At 31.1% G+C, this 20,621-nt stretch overlaps 1 protein-coding gene and 1 long non-coding RNA gene across 2 annotated transcripts; one reads left to right on the plus strand and one right to left on the minus strand.

Moving 5' to 3' along the window:
• The first annotated feature begins 715 nt into the window (after positions 1-715).
• Positions 716-9,494, plus strand: LOC149519071 (uncharacterized). The gene is made up of 2 exons (XR_016341918.1): positions 716-1,594; positions 8,791-9,494. It is a non-coding gene; the product is annotated as an uncharacterized LOC149519071 (long non-coding RNA).
• Positions 9,495-10,550: 1,056 nt separating this feature from the next.
• On the minus strand, positions 10,551-14,853 carry LOC111288073 (protein DETOXIFICATION 18-like). Its single transcript, XM_022878832.2, has 7 exons — positions 14,528-14,853; positions 12,103-12,647; positions 11,694-11,780; positions 11,545-11,601; positions 11,210-11,448; positions 11,001-11,119; positions 10,551-10,803 (listed from the first exon to the last, which is right to left on the minus strand). The coding sequence occupies exons 1-7, from the start codon at positions 14,798-14,800 to the stop codon at positions 10,672-10,674; spliced, it is 1,452 nt and encodes a 483-aa protein (XP_022734567.2). The 5' UTR covers positions 14,801-14,853; the 3' UTR covers positions 10,551-10,671.
• Positions 14,854-20,621: the final 5,768 nt, after the last annotated feature.

The raw sequence follows: 20,621 nt of genomic DNA on the forward strand, positions 1-20,621 counted from the left end.
AGGAATATATAGTTTATTGAATAATTTCTCCTTAAATAAAAATTTGCTTACCCTACATTTTGCATGTCATTTTCTTGTGACTTGAAAGCGAAAGCACAACGACGTGACCAGGACTTAATGACGATGTGCACATGGAAGATCAAATCGAAGGTCTCCGGTTTTGGTGAACCCACATGTGAAATTTAATGTGGCTACTATGTCAATTCTTATTCAGAGCACAACACCAAATTGATTACTTCATTGAATGTTGATGAATAATGCTGAAATTATACAATCAAATAGTAAGTCTCCAAATTCAGATTCGGTGAAGCTTAAATTGCTAGCCTCCTAAACAGGCATCATATGACTAGGAAAAAACCTCGTGCATGCATGGCTTTCTTTTTCCTTTTTTTTTTTTTTTTTTTTAAGAATTATTTGGACTTTACGAACCATTCCTTCAAAAAGAAAGAAAAATTAAAAAAAATCTAAAATTTTGATTTTAAAATATATGCTCGAATTTATATTTAATACATTAATAATATATAAATTATATATATTATCAATAAAATAAATAATAATATTTTATTAATAAATAAATATTAACTTTTAAAATAAATATATAAAAATTAAATTTTTTAAAAAATTATTCATTAATAAATTAATATTATTTGATTTACAACAATGTATACACTCAATATATAAAATCTGACAATACATTAAACATAAATATATTATATTAATTAATATAATACCATATATTGTAAATATCTCGTTTTGTTCATAAAATTTTTTAGAATTGAAAAAAGATTTCGATCATAAATTGGACTCAATTGAAAAAATTTATTTCTAACTTAATTTTTTGTTTAATTTTACTTTTGTCTAGAAAAAAAGTTTAAAAAAAAAAAAGAAAAAGTTTTAGCGAAATGAAAATGAGGCTGAGAGATTTTTTGAGATTTAATTTTAAAATCAATTTACATTAAAATTAAATTAAAAAAATTATAAATTTAAAGAGAATTAATTTAGCATGAATTTTTTTATAAATCTGTGATCAGAAAAAAATTATTCAAAAAACAATCTCAAGTAACACCATTACAGCCTGCACAACCAATTTCCAGAGAACAAGCTTGCGCAGCATGCAACCAAGACCAAGGAATTGCGTAAAACGCAAAACAGAGGCAGTGGGCATTCACCCCAGGACCAAACCAAGTCAACTAGGATTCAATTCTCAGAGGTGGCAGCCAATAGAAAAGCCCCAAAAAAACTGAAACAGAAAACTTGAACCAGCCCACAATCAAAGCAAATAAATCATCTAAAAACGATACGCAATACAAAAGAAGCTCAGTAGAAACAGAGGCGGAACACAGAGGAAAGGGAAGATTCCTGGTCATTTCGTCTGGAATTGATGGTGGTTGTGATCTCCATAAGGCGGTGACAGGCGATGATACTTGAGATTTTTTTTTTTTCTGCAATTAGGTTTTGGTGTTTTGAACCCTTGAAGAGCTGCAAAAAATCCGAAAGAAGAGGAACTTGACAGAGGCGTGAAAAATAAAGAAAAGGTGCTAAAACGACTGTGTTCCGTGTTGAGGAGAAAGGCTAACCCACGTGAAACCCACAGGTGACCCAACCCATTTTAACTAGTTTTTTTTTTTTTTTTTTAATTTACTTATTTATCTATTCATTATTTGTTTGTTTTGTTTGTCCTTTTAATCCTGTTTTTTTATATTAATTTGAAAAAAGAAAAGAATTCTTGCATGATTTATTATCTAATATCTTATTTGCATGTTTTTATTTTATATTAATTGCATGACATATTATTATTACATGGTAGTTTTGTATGATGTTTTTTGTTTATATTGATTTTTTTTTTCAAATTTAGAAAAGAGTTTTCAAAAAAAATATTTTTTAATCTTACTAAACTATTGGATGATCAAAATTTTGAATTAAATCTCAACAAATTATTAGAAGATTTAATGAATTTTTTCAAAATAAAATTTTATAAATGATTATTAAATAAAATCTCATCAAATTATTAGGAAATCTGCATCAAAGTAAAATCTTATCAAATTATTAAAAGATTTTATTGATTATTTTTTAAATAAAATACATTAATGAATCCCACGATAGAGCATCTTCAAGGTGGGACACTAATCTTCATGAATAGTCTTGAGGTAAGAGAATTATCTTCAATTACTACAAAACTATTAGAGTAATTTTATGATCAATTTTTAATATTTAATATTTTGGTAAATCATAAACATGGTTAAAGCTTGGATAATTTGAAATCAAACTGATACCATCCTTTGGATGAGTGCTGTAAGGGTGCTATAACTTTTTTCACACGTAACTGTACCTTCAAACCTAAAATCTAATTTCGTGGATTAAAATTTACTATTTAAAAATACCTAAGTCAATATTAAGACTCTTCTTTAAATGTGACAGATTTTGTTAGGTGGTTAATCACACTTAAACAAAAAAGATTGGAGGCCACTCCTAAAATCTATGTTTAAGGGTAAGTTCATAGATCTATACGTTATGATAGTTTGACAACTCTATTGAAGAGATCGAGAGTCAGACCAGAAAATGATTTCTTATTATCCAAGCCTAGCCTTATAAGTTTGAGATTTTTTCTTCTTTTTTTTCCTTGTTTACATTTTATTTAGCTATTTAGTTATTCATTTAATAAATATGTCATTTATTTGGGGCTGCATAACATGAGCTCTACACCTTAGTTTTGTCCCTTAGAAGGAAATAAAGTACATATGCCTTCATGAGATTTCATATCTTTGTATAGGCTAGTGAAATACTCTCATTTAAATTGAATCATTTCTGTTTGTAGCCTATAATGGGCAATGATTGAGGTACCTTACTAGTCCATAATGGACAATGATGTAAGGAGCGATTTAGGAACTCATAGACTATCAAACATTTAAACCTAGTATATAAATAAACCTAAGGGTCTGAACTTAGGTTAGAGCCATGTCTTTTCTTGTATTAAAAAAATCCTAAATAAGACACATGATTGGATGCTTATTTTACTTGTTATCTTATGTATTGTTTTTTTTGTATTTTTTTTTACATACTAACCCTATAGTTGGTCTTTGTAATTATATATATATATATATATTATGCCTATTAACCCTTTTCTTTTATCATGCATTCACATAATTAGATTTATCATAAAGAATATTTGTCATAAATAATTTTAACAAGGAAAGTCTCAGTTATATCCATGGAAAGCCTAACAAAGTATTCTATTGGCCTCAAAAGAAAGTCTGAAAAGTTGAAGGTTGCAAACAAAAGGCTAAAAAAGAAAGTTCAATCACTTGAACAAGAAAATGATGAATGAAAAAGTTTGTTCATTGACTTTAATATAACATAGTCATCCACTAATTAAGAATTAGCCCAACTTTTGAAAGAAAATGGACAATTACAAGCAAAGCTACAAGAAAGAGATGAAACGCTTTTTGAAGCATAAAGCACATCCAAATGCTAAATGGAATGGTGGTGGGAATCATAGTACAAATTAGGGTTATGACCGAAGAATCTGAGCAAATGAAGGAAGCATATGTGAGAAAACATAACCAGTTAGAGTTTTTGTTTAATTGAATCACTATGGCTATTTACAAAGCCAATGACATGGTAGAAAAGATTGAAAAATGAAAGGCAAGTGTGCCACTAATGGGAGCACATGGTCAATAATTGATAGATTTCCTTAATAAAGTGCAAAGCTAATATCAACGAGTTATGGATTTCTCTTCCCAGTAAATTCTAGACTTTTCATTGATGCAGTGTTGGATTTGGTTAAAAATGACTTTTAATTCAATAAAGATTTTTTTATAATAATTGTTATGTGGTAAATTCTCTTTAGTATATTCATGCATTTTATTTTTGCATTCATTCTCATGCATAATCTGATGGTTCCATAGACATTATTCTAAATTTACATATTGTGAGAAATCAAAGTTTGAGGATAGCTTAACAATAGTATAACATTTGAGCCCAAGGTAGAAGAATGGAACAATACAATGCAAATCGCATTAAGAAGTTGGAAAAGGCCCAAAAAGAGTTCAAAAAGAAGTTGAGCAAAATTTTAGAAAAACTAAGTAAGCTAAACAAAGGTAAGATTATAGAAGAAATGGCTAAACTTAAAGACCATTCGTTATAGAAAGTTGTTGGCCCTCTATATCTTTTTGGCTATAGCCCATATCAGGTCCAAACCCTTTAAAGTACATCACTATAGCAGTTCACATTCCTTATAAGGTACATTTACATAAAAATGCCATCTACCCTAATTCAGAGGCAATTTTAAAGTTTTGCTAATCCTATATTTATTAAAAAGGCAGTAGAGCTAGTCACAGTCCCTAACTCAGATAACTTCAAAGAGAATGAAAAGCTAAGATTAAAGGTGGTTGAAAGTTTAGAGGACTTAAGGTTTAAACATAAGATGAACTTGCTGGATGAGAGATTATGAGCTATCGAAAGTATAGACTTTTATGACTCTATCGATGCCGTCAACTTCTGCTTGGTCCTAGATGTTATAATCTTACCAAGGTTTAAGGTCTTTGAGTTTAAGAAGTATTATGGTACTAAGTGCCTGATCACATATGTCACTATGTATTATTAAAAAATGACTGTCCACACTAATGATGAAAAGTTACTCATGCATGTGTTTTAAGACAACCTTACTAGGTCTATTACAAGATGGTATGTTTAGTTAGATAGAATATATATTCGAACATAAAAGTACTTGATCTGTTCATTTATTAATTAGTACCATTACATCATAGACTTGGCCTCTGATCACTTTTCTTTGTAAAACATGAAAAAAAAAGCAACAGAGTCCTTCAAAGAATATACATAATAATATAAGGATATGACTGCTCAAGTTTAACCTCCTTTGACTGAAAAAAAATGATCGTATTGTTCATTAGCACCCTAAAAGCATCATATTATGAAAAGATGAAAGGAAACATAATAAAAAATTTTACTGACACAATGATCTTAAGAGAGATTATTGAAAATACGTTAAAGAGTGGCAAGCTTGAGAAAAAAGAAGTCAATAGTGCTAAGAAAGGTAAGATGCCTAAGAAAGAAGAAAATGAAGCCTAAGTGGTGAGTTTTGAAAGGCAGTAATATAAAAGTTATGCTTTATATCCATCATATGTTCATCCTACTTACTACACAGCAGCTAATAATATTGCACAACTCTTTTACCAGCTTTATTGCCTAGTCGTGAACAACATTGCTCCAAATCCTTATTAATTAGCCTATCAAATACTTAATATAGGACTAATTTTGTCAATACAAGTAGTTTGAGAAGATCTAAGGGCAACCAAAAGAGAGTTTACATTGATCCTATTCCCATAACCTATACTAAGTTATTTTCAAAGTTGGTTAAGAATGACCTAGTATCCTCAATCCTTTTAAAGCTATTGAAACCATCATATCTTAAATGGTATAATGTTAATGCTACATATGACTACCGTAATAGGAATGTGGGTCATTCTATAAAAATATACCCTGCTTTCAGGCACAAGGTGTAAAGTTTGATCCGAACAGGCTCAGTGAGTTTCAATGAATCAAGAAAATTGATTGTCAAGACTCTTTGCCAATCATCTAGGGGCATAATTTTGGGAAGATTGATTAAAACTACTTATCATTTTAAGATTTCTTAAGAATATGGATCTCTTTTATGTATTTGAATTTCATTTTATTTTTTATCATTTTAATAAAAGTGATATATTTGATGCATTTTCATGATTTTTTTTTTTGTGTGAATCATCATTATTTACTTTTACCTTTTTATACCTTTTTTCATATCTATTCTTTGATTCCAAATAATGAATATTCAAATAGTCATGATGATAATTCATGATTCGATTTTGAAAATATCATTAATGATGATCTAATTGATGATTGAGATTGTTGATTCATTAATATTGCTGAATAAAAAAAAGATAAATTTGATGAAAAGTTTTGAAAGTGATGCAACATATGATCTTTGTAATTATTCATTCATAAGTCTACTCTTGATCAATAAATATTCTTCATTGAGAGTATTCATGTTCGAGATGAAAAATGATCATCTTTCTTTTATCATTCACAAAAAAAAAAAGTAAAATTATCTTTTGTTACCCCATTTAAGCCTTTTGAAATTTTCTTTTAAGGAATCCTAGCCAAGGATTATCCCCACATTGGGGGTAAATTTTGAGAAGCTTGTTTATTCTTAGTGATTTTAAAGACAATTTTTTTGTGCTCAAATTTTTCTTGAAAAATGATGAAAAAAAACAAAAAAAAACAAAAAAAGAAGAAATTAATGGGGTAACATATTAAAATGCTCTACATGAAAAAGTGATCATTGGTTTGATAGCCTTTCAAATATAATTTGAGCTTATTTTGTCCATTTCTTTCATAACCCTTTACCTTAGCTTACGTTATATGCCTTAAAAGTTCATTTTGATTGAATGAAAATACTCAAATCAGAGAATCATAAATCTAATTAAGGCAAATTTACCATTGGATTGCTTGAGTTTTGATCAAAGTATCATTAATAGATCAAAAAGGAAAATGAAAAAAAATATGAGAAAAAATATGCAAAAAATATGAAAAAAATAAAACAAACGAAAAGCCAAAAAAAAAAAGAGAAAAAAGGAATACTTAAACTGAAAACCTGAAAGGGTAGTTTAAGTAAAGATGAAAACTTGAAAAAATAACTTCATGTGAGGATCCCAAGAATGAGGATGATGATTGGCTCAAAGATTGAATATATCAATCAAATGTGTTTTGAAAAAAAATTTTGAGTTGGAATTTAAAATTATATGAATAATCATTATTCTGGATGTTGATATTCAATTTACATAATCACAACATTTTGCTTTCATTCATCTTTGAGTTGTTCTTAATTTTATTTTATTTTATAATGAAATCCCATTTTTTTATTATTTACCTAGTGTACATCCTCTGAATAAATTGAAAAAAGGTATTATGTTTGTCAAAAATTTGAATGATAATAAATAAATGAATGACAATGTTCATAAAAATTTTTCAAGATGAGAGAAATGAAAGAAGCTTGAGAAAATAATTTAAAAAAGGGCAAACAAGGTGACCCAATGATGAATTTAATGATAGATTGATTGACATGACCTGTGAGTTGTGACCAAATGAGGAGAATGACATGGATTAATCGACAGAATTTGTTCTAGGACTGTTAGTATTGAAAAGTTAAGAAGGAATGATGGAGTCTTGAGAACCTTATTGTCATGATTAGAATTTCATGACATTGATTTAGTGACATTTGCATTACATACATTGTGATAATTGCATTTACATCATTGTTGCGGCATATATTTGTATCGTGTAGAGAACATTTGAATTATAGTAGGACATTGTCATTTGTAACATTTAGTGAAAATATGGACTGTGGCATTTGTTGCATTTAGAAAGCATTTGCATTATTAGCATGACATTTGTTTTTGTTGGGAGAAAATATTTGATTTTTGATTCCTCGAATAAGGAAGATCTTTCATTTTTGGACAAGCAAAATTTTTAAAATTTTTAAAGTTTTAGAGCCTTGGTTTAAATGAACTTTTTGAATGTGAATCCCAAAAGTTTTCGGATGAAAATTTTTGAAAATTTTAACTGTGAAATGTTAAAGTTCTTGCAGGTGAATTTGTAATTTTCGATGGGAATATCAAAGTTTTTCAAATAAAAATCTTGGACTGTTGAATGTGAATCTATAAAATTTTTGAATCTTTGAATTTTGGAAATGAGCCTTGAAACTTTTGTTATTAATCCATGAACTTGTCTATATGAAACTTTAAATTTTTTGAATGTGAATTTTTCAAATATAGTTTCCAAATCTTTACAAACTTGAAAATTCTTGTGAAGAAAATTCTTGTGAACCTAAAATTTTTACAAACCTAAAACTCTTGCGAAAATTGAAATTCTTATAAACTTTTGCGAATTTTGACTTTTTGTGAATTTTGAAATCTTTGCGAATTTTTTTTTGCGAAACTTAGAATATTGAGATCTTTCAACTTCTGTTAGGGAACCTTGCAAATATTTGAATTTCTATATTGTGACTTTTTGAATTTCAAGCTAAAAATTTTGAATTTTATTTTTTTATCCTATGATTCAATCCCGGTTACTTATTTTAATTTTGGCTCAATTCAGATTATTTTATATTTCTGACTCACGATTCAATTTCGATCACTTATTTTTATCTTAGTTTAGTTCAGATCATTTTATTTTTTAATTTGTTGTTCAATCCTAATCATCTATTTTGATATCAACTCAATCCAGATCATTTTATTTTTTTAACCCGTGATTTAATCTTGATCATCCATTTTGATCTTAACTCAATCTAAATCATTTTATTTTTTGTTTCGCAATTCAATCTTGATCATTTTCTATTTCGATACACTTAGATCATTTTTTAAATCTCGATTTTTAGACCTGAACAAAATAAATGTTTTTTATCTTTATGTAATTCTTGTTTCATAAAAAATACACAAAAAAAATAACTATAAACAACTCAGTTTATCCAAAATTTTTTTCGAAATTAAAAATAAACTTTAATCGTAAATTGGGTCTAATTGAAAAAAATTACTTTTATCTTTTTTTTTTATTTAATTTTACTTTTGTCTCAAAAAAATAAAAAAAAAATTAATGAAAGATGGTGAAAATAATATTAAGAGATTTTTTGAATTTAATTTTAGAATTAATTCACGTTAAAATTAAATCAAATAAAATTATAAATTTAAAGAAAATTGATTTAGCATAAACTTTTTTATAAATATGTGATTAAAACAGGGGGAAAATTATTCAAAAAACAATCCCAAGTAACACCATTTCAGCCTGCACAACCAATTTCCAGACACACAGCAACCAATTTCCAGAGAACAAGCTTGCGCAGCCTGCAATCAAGACCAAGGAATTGCATAAAACGCAAAACTGAGGCAGTGGGCATTCACCTCAGAACTAAGACAAGTCAACAAGGATTCAATTCTTAGAGGTGGCAGCCACTAAAAGCCCCAAACAAACTGAAACAGAAAACTTGAACCAGCCCACAATCAAAGCAAACAAAGCACGTAAAAACAATTCCCAATACAAAAGAAGCTCAGTAGAAACAGAGGCAGAACACAGAGGAAAGGGAAGATTCCTGGTCATTTCTTCTGGAGGTAATGGTGGTTGTGATCTCCATACGGCGGTGATAGGTGATGATACTTGAGATTTTTATTTTTATTTTTTGCAATTAGGTTTTGGTGTTCTTGAACTACAAAAATCCGAAAGAAGAGGGACTTGACAAAGGCATGAAAAATAAAGAGAAGATGCTGAAACGACTGTGTTCCACGTTGAGGAGAAAGGCTAACCCACGTGAAACCCATAGGTGACCCAACCCATTTTACCTAGTTTTTTTTTTTCTTTTTTATTTACTTATTTATCTATTCTGTTTTATTTGTCCTTTTAATCCTTTTTTTTTATTAATTTGAAAAAAGAAAAGAATTCTTACATGATTTATTATCTAATGTTTTATTTGCATGTTTTTATTTTATATTAATTGCATGACATATTATTATTATATGGTAGTTTTGCATGATGATTTTTGTCTATATTGATTTTTTTTTTCAAATTTAGAGAAAAGTTTCAAAAAAATTATTTTTCAATCTTACCAAATTATTGGAGGATCAAAATTTCGAATTAAATCTTATCAAATTATTGAAATATTTAATAAATTTTTTCAAAATAAAATTTTATAAATGATTATTAAATAAAATCTTATCAAATTATTAAGAGATCTGTATCAAAGTAAAATTTTATCAAACTATTAAAATATTTTACTAATTATTTTTTAAATAAAATATATTAATGAATCTCACAATGAAACTTTTTCAGGGTGAGATACTAGTTTTTATGAATACTCTTGAAGTAAGTGAATTATTTTAAATTACTATCAAATTGTTAGAGTAATTTAAGGATAAATTTTTAATATTTAATATTTTGGTAAATCATAAATATGGTTAAGGCTTGAATAATTTGAAATTAAACTGGTATTATCTTTTGGATAGACGCTTGAGGGTGTTATAAATTTTTTTATGCGTAACTACACTTTTCAAACCTAAAATCTGATTTCGCGGACTAAAATTTATTATTTAAAAATACTTAAATTAATTTTGAGATTCTTTTTTAAATGAGATAAATTATGTTAGGTGACCAATCATACTTAGATAAAAAAGATTAATGACGACTCCTAAAATTTATGTTTAACGGTAAGTTTATAAATCTATATGTTACGACACATATTATACCTCATATTATATGATGATATTTTTGTTACATTTGCAATATGATTTTATATATCTACTCATTCATTACATTTCATTGAGCACAACTTCATTGAAAATTCATTTTTTAACTCTAACAAATTCTGCTCCACTAATTTGTTCAACATCAATTTTTTTCTTGTAAATTAAATCACAAATATATCTAAAGATAGATTTGTACAGCTAATTGAAGTCGGTCACATTGTGATACAACCCAATCATATGCATGCAATGAACTGAGGGACAACATTCAAAGAAACAAGGAATGAAATTGCTTCAAATAACTTCAGATTCTCATACCCAAGTTTTGTTTCTGAAAAATGCATATGCAATTACAAGACTTGAATTGGGTCTTCCCGGTGGAGTTTAGTTAAACAAAAACCTGGGTTTTCTTACCACTTTCTACTGAAAGATCGAATTTAGTCCATTTACCAAACAATGTAATTGATAGGAGAGCACTGGCTTGGCAAAAGAGTCCACATATTAAGCCTGCCCACAAACCCTGAAGAAAAAAGACCAAGTGTAGAAAGAAATTAGTAAGGAAGAAAATATAAGAATTAAGAATGGATAAAGTCAACAATCATGTAATTTATTGCTAAAGTGCTAAACTTTTAATTTCAGTTATCGAAATTGAATCCCGGACAATCTCAACTAAAAAAAATTAAAATATGAACTTAGCAGAAAAATATTATGCTTTACCTTATCATATAGTTTCAGCATAAATCCAAGAAGCCATGCAATTGGCATACCAATGAAGTAGAAAGCCCCCAAGTTTGCCCACACAGCTAAGTGCTGCGAACCACATCCTCTGGCCACAGCTGCAACATCAAATCAAGTCATTGGCCTTATCAACTTAATTGTAAAGAAATTTTGAATTGATAGTTCAAACTTTAATTAGATTGATTAACCTGATAAAATGCCTTGAAAAGAATCAAATGTTATTGAGATGACTAGCAGGGGTATCATTGAGGCAAATTGCTTTACTATTATGGAACTGTTACTGAAGAAACTGGCCCAAACATTGTGACCAAAGGCTAAAGAAAGGACAACTGCAAGAGTAAGAATGGTGGAGAGCTTGAGTGTGACAATCATGGCACTTTTGGCTCTGTCAGGATTCCCAGCTCCCAATTCATTAGCAACCCTTGTGCTGTCAAATAAGTTGATTAATTTCCCTGTCTCAATATATATCTATAAAAGTAGATAGATTTAAAACTCAATGGGAGAAGATATTTTTCAAACTAACCTTGCTGCAGCACTAAGGCCACATGTAAACATGAAGGCAATAGCTTCTGTATTCACACTACAGATAATGGGAAAAAAAAGACTCTCATTGTCAAGCTTAGTAAGGAGAAATGGCAAAAAAACAAAAAACAAAAAAAGAGCAAAAATTACCACATTGCAATCAAGGAAGTGGATACGTTTGGATTTGGCAACAATCCTGCTAACAACACGAGAAGTTCGGAAGCCCAATCCTCAAGACTAGAAAAAAGTTGAAAAACAAGTTACTTTCTACTAATAATTTTGTTTCCACAAATGGATTTTGTTGTTGATGTTGTAAAAATCAAGCATACAGGAGAGATTAAGGCTCCCTTTAGTAGATGTTTTTGCTGTTTCGTACTTTTTGCTATTCTTCTTGGTACAAGATTTGAATACAACTATTAGAATTAAGAGTTTAGCAGCCTACCAACAAACCACGCCACTGATGGCAGCTCTTTTCTTTTTCTTTTTCTTCTTTTTGTTTTTTCTTAGAAAAAAATATCTACTAAACAGGGCCCAAATGTTCAAAATTTGAAAATCTCACCAAAACATTGCAGCAGAAGGGAGGGCTACTTTGAGGTTTGTGAGAATGTAACGAAATGATTCAGATGATAATCCTTCCCATGTCTGCTTCAATTTCTTCGTACAAACGACATACACAGCCAACAAAAGGAATGATATCCATAACGAAATTGAAGCAGCCAATGAAGCTCCCTTGAAACCAAGACTTGTCCAATTAACCAAACTGTAGACAATCCCGAAATGGATTCCCAGGGGGAGAATTGAGAACCAGATGAGGGGCTCCACAATGCTTTGTGTCTGAAGAAACCTCAAAATGTTTTGCACAAAACCATATGCAAATAAACCTGGAATCAGATGCTTCATGTACAGGGCAGCTGTTTTGGAAATTTGAGGATCTTGGTGAAGCAAGACAAAAATTGGCTCAGTGTAGATCCATAAGATTGATATAATACCAGAGAAAAAGCAAGAAATTATGCAGGATGCTTGTAGATGAAGTCCCAACATTCTGTATAACTTTTCACCAAATCGTTGACCACAAAGTGTCTCTAGTGCTCCACTTAATCCGATCTAAACCATGAATAGAGAAAAAGATCACAAACTCAATTACCAAAATTCCAATTTGGTTAAACAAATTAAACCATTGATCTAGAATGAAGCATCATTATTTAAAAGTTTGCATAATGCTACAAAAAAAATTATCATAAGGAGTCCGGTTAGAGAAAACATTCACCATTGAATCAAATACTCAAGTATTAATATTAAAAAAAAAAAATACTAAGGTGTTAAAACTATATTTTAAAGTGACTAGAGTTTGAAAGTAGTTGAAACCGCAAATGCATTAAATTTTCAATTTTACTTATTCAAAATAAAAGTTCATTTTTTATACATTAATAATAAAATCTTTTAATTTCATAAATGAAATAAAAAAATTATCACTTGTTTATTTTTTAAATTAGTTTTTATTTCTTTAAACAAAATTGTTTATTGTAATTAAATTAATTCTGAAAAATAATTCTAAAAAATAATTTTTAAAAAATATTTATATTTTTTGAAAACCATTTTTTTTGCAAAACAAGTAGAGTTTAAATTCCACTAAATTAATTTTAAAATGTTGGTTAATTTTATAATATTTCATGAATGATAATGTGAAAAAATTGCCATTGGTTGTATATTTAAAAGTTGTATGATTATCAAATATATAAGTTTTATTTATTTTTTATATATAAAAAATTTTAAAACTTTTATGGGAGAAGAGAATTTAAGGGGATATTATGATCTTTAAGAAAGTGATCCAACACTCTCTCAAAGCTAATCTTTGCTAACTACACACTTATTTATTTCCCTTTCACTGCCTCTTCGAGCGATCAAAATCAGCTGGTAGGCCAGCTTTCTAGCTTGGTAGGAATCTTGTAGGTACAAAATAATATTCCACCTTTGTTTTGCTTTCAAATCCTTTGCATTTTTTCTGAGAAGTTACGGAGTGGTTAGATATTATTTATTATTTATTTTTATTTAAAATTTTATAGAACAAAATATAAAAAGAAAGATAACGGTGAACTTTTTTTTTTTTTATGGTACATGGTGCTATGCCAAAGGGCTTCATCAATTCGATATTCATGAAAAAGAAGGCATAATTACATCATAAATTATTCGTGAGATAATAATTTAACAAGATATAATATTTTATTTATTTATTTTCGTATATAAAAAATTTTATTAATTATAAAAAATTATAAATCATCATTAAATTAAATAATATTCATAATTAATATTCATAAATGCTTTGATTTTATTTTAGTTTTATTGAATATTTTTAATTTAAATAAATATTTATATATATATATATATGTCATTAACTTTCTCATTCGTCTTTAATTATATAAAATATCAAATATTCAAACATATATACATATAGGTTTATCAATCTTCTTTAATCTATAAAATGTTTATTCCGTAAAATTATACAAAATTTTTTTTATTTTTCTCTAATACCTAATGACTCTTATTATTTATAAGTGTTGTCTTATAAAAATATTTTTTCTTTTAAAAGTTTTATCCTACAAAATTTTTTCATCAAATAAAAATTTCAAACAAATCTCTTATCAAGAATTTAAGTCAATGTTTCAATAAAAAGATTGTAATCTTGAGATAAAAAAAGATATTACAATTATTAAAATTAAAATCTAACCATAATTATTAAAATTAAAATTTCAATGATGTCATAGCTGACTTACAAACTAACCATAACAATATCGAGTTTAAACGGTGAAGGTTTTTACGAACAAGACAAAATCCTGTCTAGGGTTTGTTTACGGTCTTCTTGTTTTCCATTCCCTAGCCCATTTTCCTCTTTGAAAAGGAGTACCAAATTGTAAAACTATATTTTCAAAACAAAACGAAGAAACAGTGATATTTATATGATGATTATGGAGATGGAAAAGACTTACCATGAAAGCGAAACCGGTGACACAGGCCCAAGAATTGGCAAGAGTGGCACCGGCAAGCTCATGCTCACCATGGTGACCGGCAAACATGACAGACACCAAAGTAATAGATGAATATGAAACATTGGAAAGAATCATTGGTAATGACAAGAAAACTTGATTGTTAGCCTCTTCCAAATCCAAAACTCTCCTCCACAACCTTCCTTTTGTTTCTTCATTCCCATGGTTGTACCCAGACAATAGTGCAACCCTGTCGAGACTTGTGCTTGATGGCATTTTTTTTTTCTCTTCTTTGGGTGTTTGAGAAGAGGAAGAGAAACTTTTATCAGCTTACGATTTTCCACTTCTACCAAATGTATAAATGCTTTGTCTGCTAACATATGGAAATTTTGACTATAAAAATTAGGCACCGAAAAATCAAATACACTTGCATTAAAAATTATGTTCAACGTGATTGAATTAATATCTAGGCCAAAAACATTAAAAAGAAGGAAATATGAAAGATGTAAGCTACTATTTTTTATTCCTTTACCAAGGAGAATTACTCAATTGGATATTGTTATTTATTTAAAAATTATTTAATATTTGGTAATTTTTTAATTGGTTAAGAGACTAACACATATCACACTTTTTAAAAATTTTTTTGTTTATAATATTATAAGAGATATAATCACTCTACTAACCTGTTTAAGATGTAAGAATTTTACTGTCAGTATATTTAATAACTTTTTTATTTTATATAGTAATCTTCACAAGTCAATTAAAGTATGAGTTAATTTTGATACATTGACAATACATGAATGTTATATATTGTCAATCAACTATATGAAGATATTTCATTAATAAGTAAAATAAATAAATAATAAGGTCTTTAAAAATAAAGTTTTTTTTTTCAAGACCTAATAATTAACTCAATAATAATATATATATAAATAATATAAATAAAAAATATGAAAATAATAAATTTAAAATTTTAATAAATATCATATATAAATTTAACAAAATTAAAAAATTATATTTTATATTTTTATCTTAATATAATTTATGATACATAATTTTTATATAAAATAAATATAAATAAATAAATTATTAATATTTTATACGAATTATCAAATCTATTTTCTACGTTTATTTTGAATGTCAAGTTCAATTTTATAGGCTTTAAAGGAAAATCAAAATACAAGGCTGCTTATACAGGCTAAGGGAAACCAACAGGGCTACTTAAGAGGATATGAAAATAACCAGCTGCGTTGGAATGGGATTGTTCATAGGCTACATTTGGTTGGTAACCGGTGAAGTTTCTTCTTTTTTTTTTTTTTATTTTTTTTATTTATTCTTTTGAAGAAAGGGGATTTAGAAATATCACAGTCTCTCTCTGCTCCTTAAATCCAACATAAACAACAAAAAATCGAAATCGCATCAAACAATATTTAAAATTTTACACATATATATAATATTTTTACAATTATTTATAAAAAATTAAAAATAACATTGTCAGTGTTCCCATTTTTAAACTATCATTTTTCCCTTTTATGAAAAGAAATTAAGAAAAACAAATGCCAAGGTTATCCAATTCAATTCCAAGTGTCACCCATCTGTTGCATTATATAGGATAACATTATCATTTGCACCAATTCGGAGTGCCACGTTTTTGTCGTGCTAACAATGTTGCATCATTGCTTATGTGTTTCATTGACTGTACAAAGTGACGAGAGACCACAACTGGACAACACTAATTATCATAACGAGTAAATTTATAAATTTATCATTAAACATAAGTAAAAAAAATTATTATTAATTTTTTTTATTTAGATATAATTAATCATTTGATTGAGTCTGATCTGTAAAATAAATGTTAAGTTTAGTAAATGAAAAAAATTGTAATATTTTCATAACACTTATCAAAAGAGGATATCAGTTTGATTTCAAATTATTTAAATTTTGATGATTTTTTATGATTTTATTAAATAATTTAATATTAAAAATTAACCTTAAAATTATCTTAATAATTTGGTAATAATCTATAATAATTCTTTCACCTCAAGAATATTCATAAAAACTAATATCTCAATCTAAAAAAGCTCCGTTACCAAATTTATGAATTTTATTTCAAAAAAGAATTAGTGAAACTTCCTAATAATTTAGTAGGATCTACTTTAAAACAATCTTATGATAGTTTAAAGGATAAAAAATTAATTTTATTTATTTGAAAATTTTTTTTATTGAAAAGATTTTTTACTTATTTTTTTACTTATTTTTAGAATTATCATTTTTTCATTTTTTATTTTCTTTCTTTTGGAAATAAAACTGCAGAAATAAATTTTATCATTTTTTCTTTTTTTTTCATTTTTTTATTATTTTTTCTTTTTTTTGGAAATAAAACTGCAGAAATAAATTTTCTTTTTTTTAAGGAAAATAAAACCATAAAAATAATAAAAATAGGTTAAAATAAAATAAAAAAATTTGAAAATAAAAATAATGAAAAAGAGAAAATCTGCAATCGGATCGGGTCAGAGCGCTGGTCAACACGTAGGTTATCAGGTCTGCGCGTGTGTCACGGCTCCAACTTTAGACTCAGAATCCGTGCGGTCTTAGGCTTGGAATCTCCTCCTTTATGCTTAAGTCAGCCTAAAACACAAGCATGCGGGCACTAGAACAACGGAAAGGGCTGATTACGCAAGTTAAAGAGAAACAAGATAAGAAGACAGAATTCTGAAAATGCTTTTGTATTCACTGAAACAGAAGTGTTTGATGGCGTACAAATGAGGGTGGAGCAACCCTCTATTTATAGTTGAGGCTCCAGCTTACACTTAATGGTAAATCCCTAGAATAAAGGCTAAAATCATGGGATTATACAGATTACAATCAATCAGGATGCTAACTCTTGATTTTCAGGGTCAACCAAATCTGTCAGGATGCTCCTACCTGCTTCCAGAAGCTTCCCTTACGTGTCAGGCACCATGGGCCCTTTTGGATGTGGTGCGGGCAGCTTGTATGCCAGGCCTTGGTCTCACGAGCTGGCCTGCAAGTCGGGCGGGCGTTCTGAACTTGTTTGCTAGGATTTGCGCGCAGATACCCGCCAGCATGCCTGGTTTATAGGCCTCAACCTTTGGCTCGCCTGTTGGTCTGCCTAATGTGCCAGGCGCGCCTGCCCAGGGCGTGACATTCTCCCCCACCTGATTACGCAACGCCCTCGTTACGTCTTCTGCATGGTACTGCCTGATCTGGTCCCCGAACTGCCATAAGTCCTCTGTTGGTTCCCAGCTCGCCTCACTGTCTGGAAGTCCCTTCCAGCGCATCAAGTACTCATATCTTGGCTGATAGTTCTTCTGTCTCACCTCTTGGTTAGCTATGATGCTGTGGACCTCCTTCTCATATGAGGCCCTTGCTCTCAATGGCGCATGCTTTGACTCTGCCCATCCTGGATCTCTCTCATCTTTATGAAACGGCTTGAGCATGCTCACATGGAACACCGAGTGTACCTTCGACTTGGGTGGTATATCCAGCTTGTAGGCAACCTTGCCTACCCTTTTGACTACTCAGAAAGGTCTCTCATACCTCCGGACTGGGCCTTTGTGTAGCCCTCTGTGGTGCACAATGGGATGCAGCTTTACCAACACCAAGTCTTCAACCTAAAACTGCACGTCCCGCCTATTCTGGTCTGCCCACTTTTTTGACCTCTTGGCCGTCTTGTGTAGACAAACTCTGGCTAAGTCAGTTTGCTCCTGCCATGCCTTGGCAAACTTGTATGCTGCTGGATTCGGCCTTGTATAACCTGTAGCAATCGAATCGGGTGTTAGTGGTTGTTGCCCTGTCACAACCTCAAATGGGCTCTGGTTCGTTACCTCGCTCCTTTATAAGTTGTAGGAAAACTGCGTAATATCTAGCAGCTTTGGCCAGTCCCTTTCTGTGGCACTCATATAGTGCCTAAGGTAGACCTTCAATAGTCCATTCACTCGTTCTATCTGCCCATCGGTCTATGGATGCATGCTGGTGGAAAAGTTTAAGTCTGACCCCAACAGCTTAAACAACTCAGTCCAGAACCTGCCCGTGAAATGCCCGTCCCGATCACTAACAATGGTCTTCGACACTCCTCAGTACTTAACCATGTTCTTCAGGAACAATCGAGCTGCCTCCTCGACTGGGCATTCCTTGGTTGCTGGAATGAAGATTCCATACTTGGAAAACCTGTCCACCACTACCATGATGCTTTCAAACCCTTCTGCTTTGGGTAGACCGACTATAAAGTCCAGAGAAACACTCTCCCATGGTCACTTTGGCACTGGTAATGGCTCTAAGAGATCGCCTGGTTTCTTGAGTTCCACCTTATCCTGTTGGCATACAAGACAAGTTTTCACATAGGCCTTCACATCGTCCCTCATGTATGGCCAGTAGTACCGGTCCTCGATCAGCGTCAAGGTGCGGCTCATTCCGGGGTGTCCAGCCTACCTTAAATCATGACATTCTTGTAAAACTTCATTGCGAAGCTTTTCGTGCTACGGCGCAAACAGTCTACTGCCCCTGGTGTACAGCAAACCATCCTGCAACCAAAATCGCCTAGTCTTACCTTGCTGGGCGTACTCCATCAAAGCCTTGGCTATAGGATCATGCGCAAGTCCCTCCTTGATGCCGGGCACCAGTGACCCCTCTGGTTGGCTAATGGCAATAAGGTTAGCCTTCATGCTCAGGGCGTTTACCACTAGGTTCACTCGCCTCGGCTTGTACTTCATCTGAAAGTTAAATTCCTCAAAAAAATCTTACCATCTCGCTTGCTTGAGGGACAACTTCTTCTACGTCTGGAAGTAGCTGATTGCCACATTGTCCGTCCTTACCACGAACCTCGACCCCAACAGGTAATGGCACCAAGTGCGTAAGTAGTGCACCACTGTAGTCATCTCTTTCTCTTGGACTGTGTACTTACATTCAGTCTCGTTCAGCTTTCTGCTCTCAAACGCGACTGGACGTCCTTTCTGCATCAACACGTCCCCTATGGTAAAGTCTGATGCATCTGTACGCACTTCATACAGCTTGGCATGGCTGGCAAGGCCAAGATTGGCTCCTCAGTCACAACCCGCTTCAACCTGTCAAAGGCTTTCTGGCACCTTGCGCTCCACTTTCATGCTCTCCCTTTCTTGAGCAAGTCAGTCAATGGCGTGGCTATTGCTGAGTAACCTTTGATGAAGCGCCTGTAGTAGTTAACCAACCCAAAGAACGATCTCAATTCAGTGACCTTGGCTGGCGGTTGCCACTCTAAGATAGCGTGTATCTTGTCTTTATCCATGCGTATCCTGCCACCTCTCACTATGTGGCCAAGGAACGGGATCTCCTGCTGGGTGAATGAGCATTTTTCCCTCTTAACAAATAGTTTGTGCACTCGTAACACCTCGAACATCTGTCTTAAGTGGTTTACATGCTCTCTCAAAGTCTGGTTGTAGATCACAATGTCATCCAAATAAACCATAACAAATCGATCAAGGAATGACTGAAGTACCTTGTTTATAAGGGTGCAGAATGTTGTTGGGGCGTTCGTGCATCCGAAAGGTATCACCAAGAACTCATACGAACCATACTGAGTGACACATGCTTTCTTTGGCTAATCTTCCTTCGCAATCTTGACTTGATAGTAGCTTGACCTCAAATCCAGCTTGGTGAACCACCTTGCACTCCCAAGTTGATCGAACAAGTTCGCAATGAGTGGGATGGGGTACTTGTTCTTGATGGTTAGCTTGTTCAAAGCCCGGTAGTCTATGCACAGTCACAATGACCTATCATGCTTGCGTTAGAATAGAACCGGTGCACCATATAGTTCCTTCGATGGCCTGATGAAGCCAGCATCAACTAACTCTTTGAGCTACTTCTTTAACTCCTCCAACTCTGGTGGAGACATTCGGTAAAGGGCTTTAGCTGGTGGCTTGGCTTCGAACACCAGCTCGATTTTATGGTCCACCTTCCTCTTAGGTGGTAGCTTGCTAGGCAACTTTACGAGCATCACATCACTAAAGGTCTTCAGCACTTTTAGCACCTTCAAGGGTGACTCGATCTCCTTCTCCCTTGGCTCATCATATTTCAGGGCTGCCAAGAAGGTGTCTTCTTGTCT

This window comes from Durio zibethinus, chromosome 4 (genome assembly GCF_047325235.1).
Source record: "Durio zibethinus cultivar Kanyao isolate XHJ-2024 chromosome 4, ASM4732523v1, whole genome shotgun sequence".
In the NCBI taxonomy this organism is placed as follows: domain Eukaryota; kingdom Viridiplantae; phylum Streptophyta; class Magnoliopsida; order Malvales; family Malvaceae; genus Durio; species Durio zibethinus.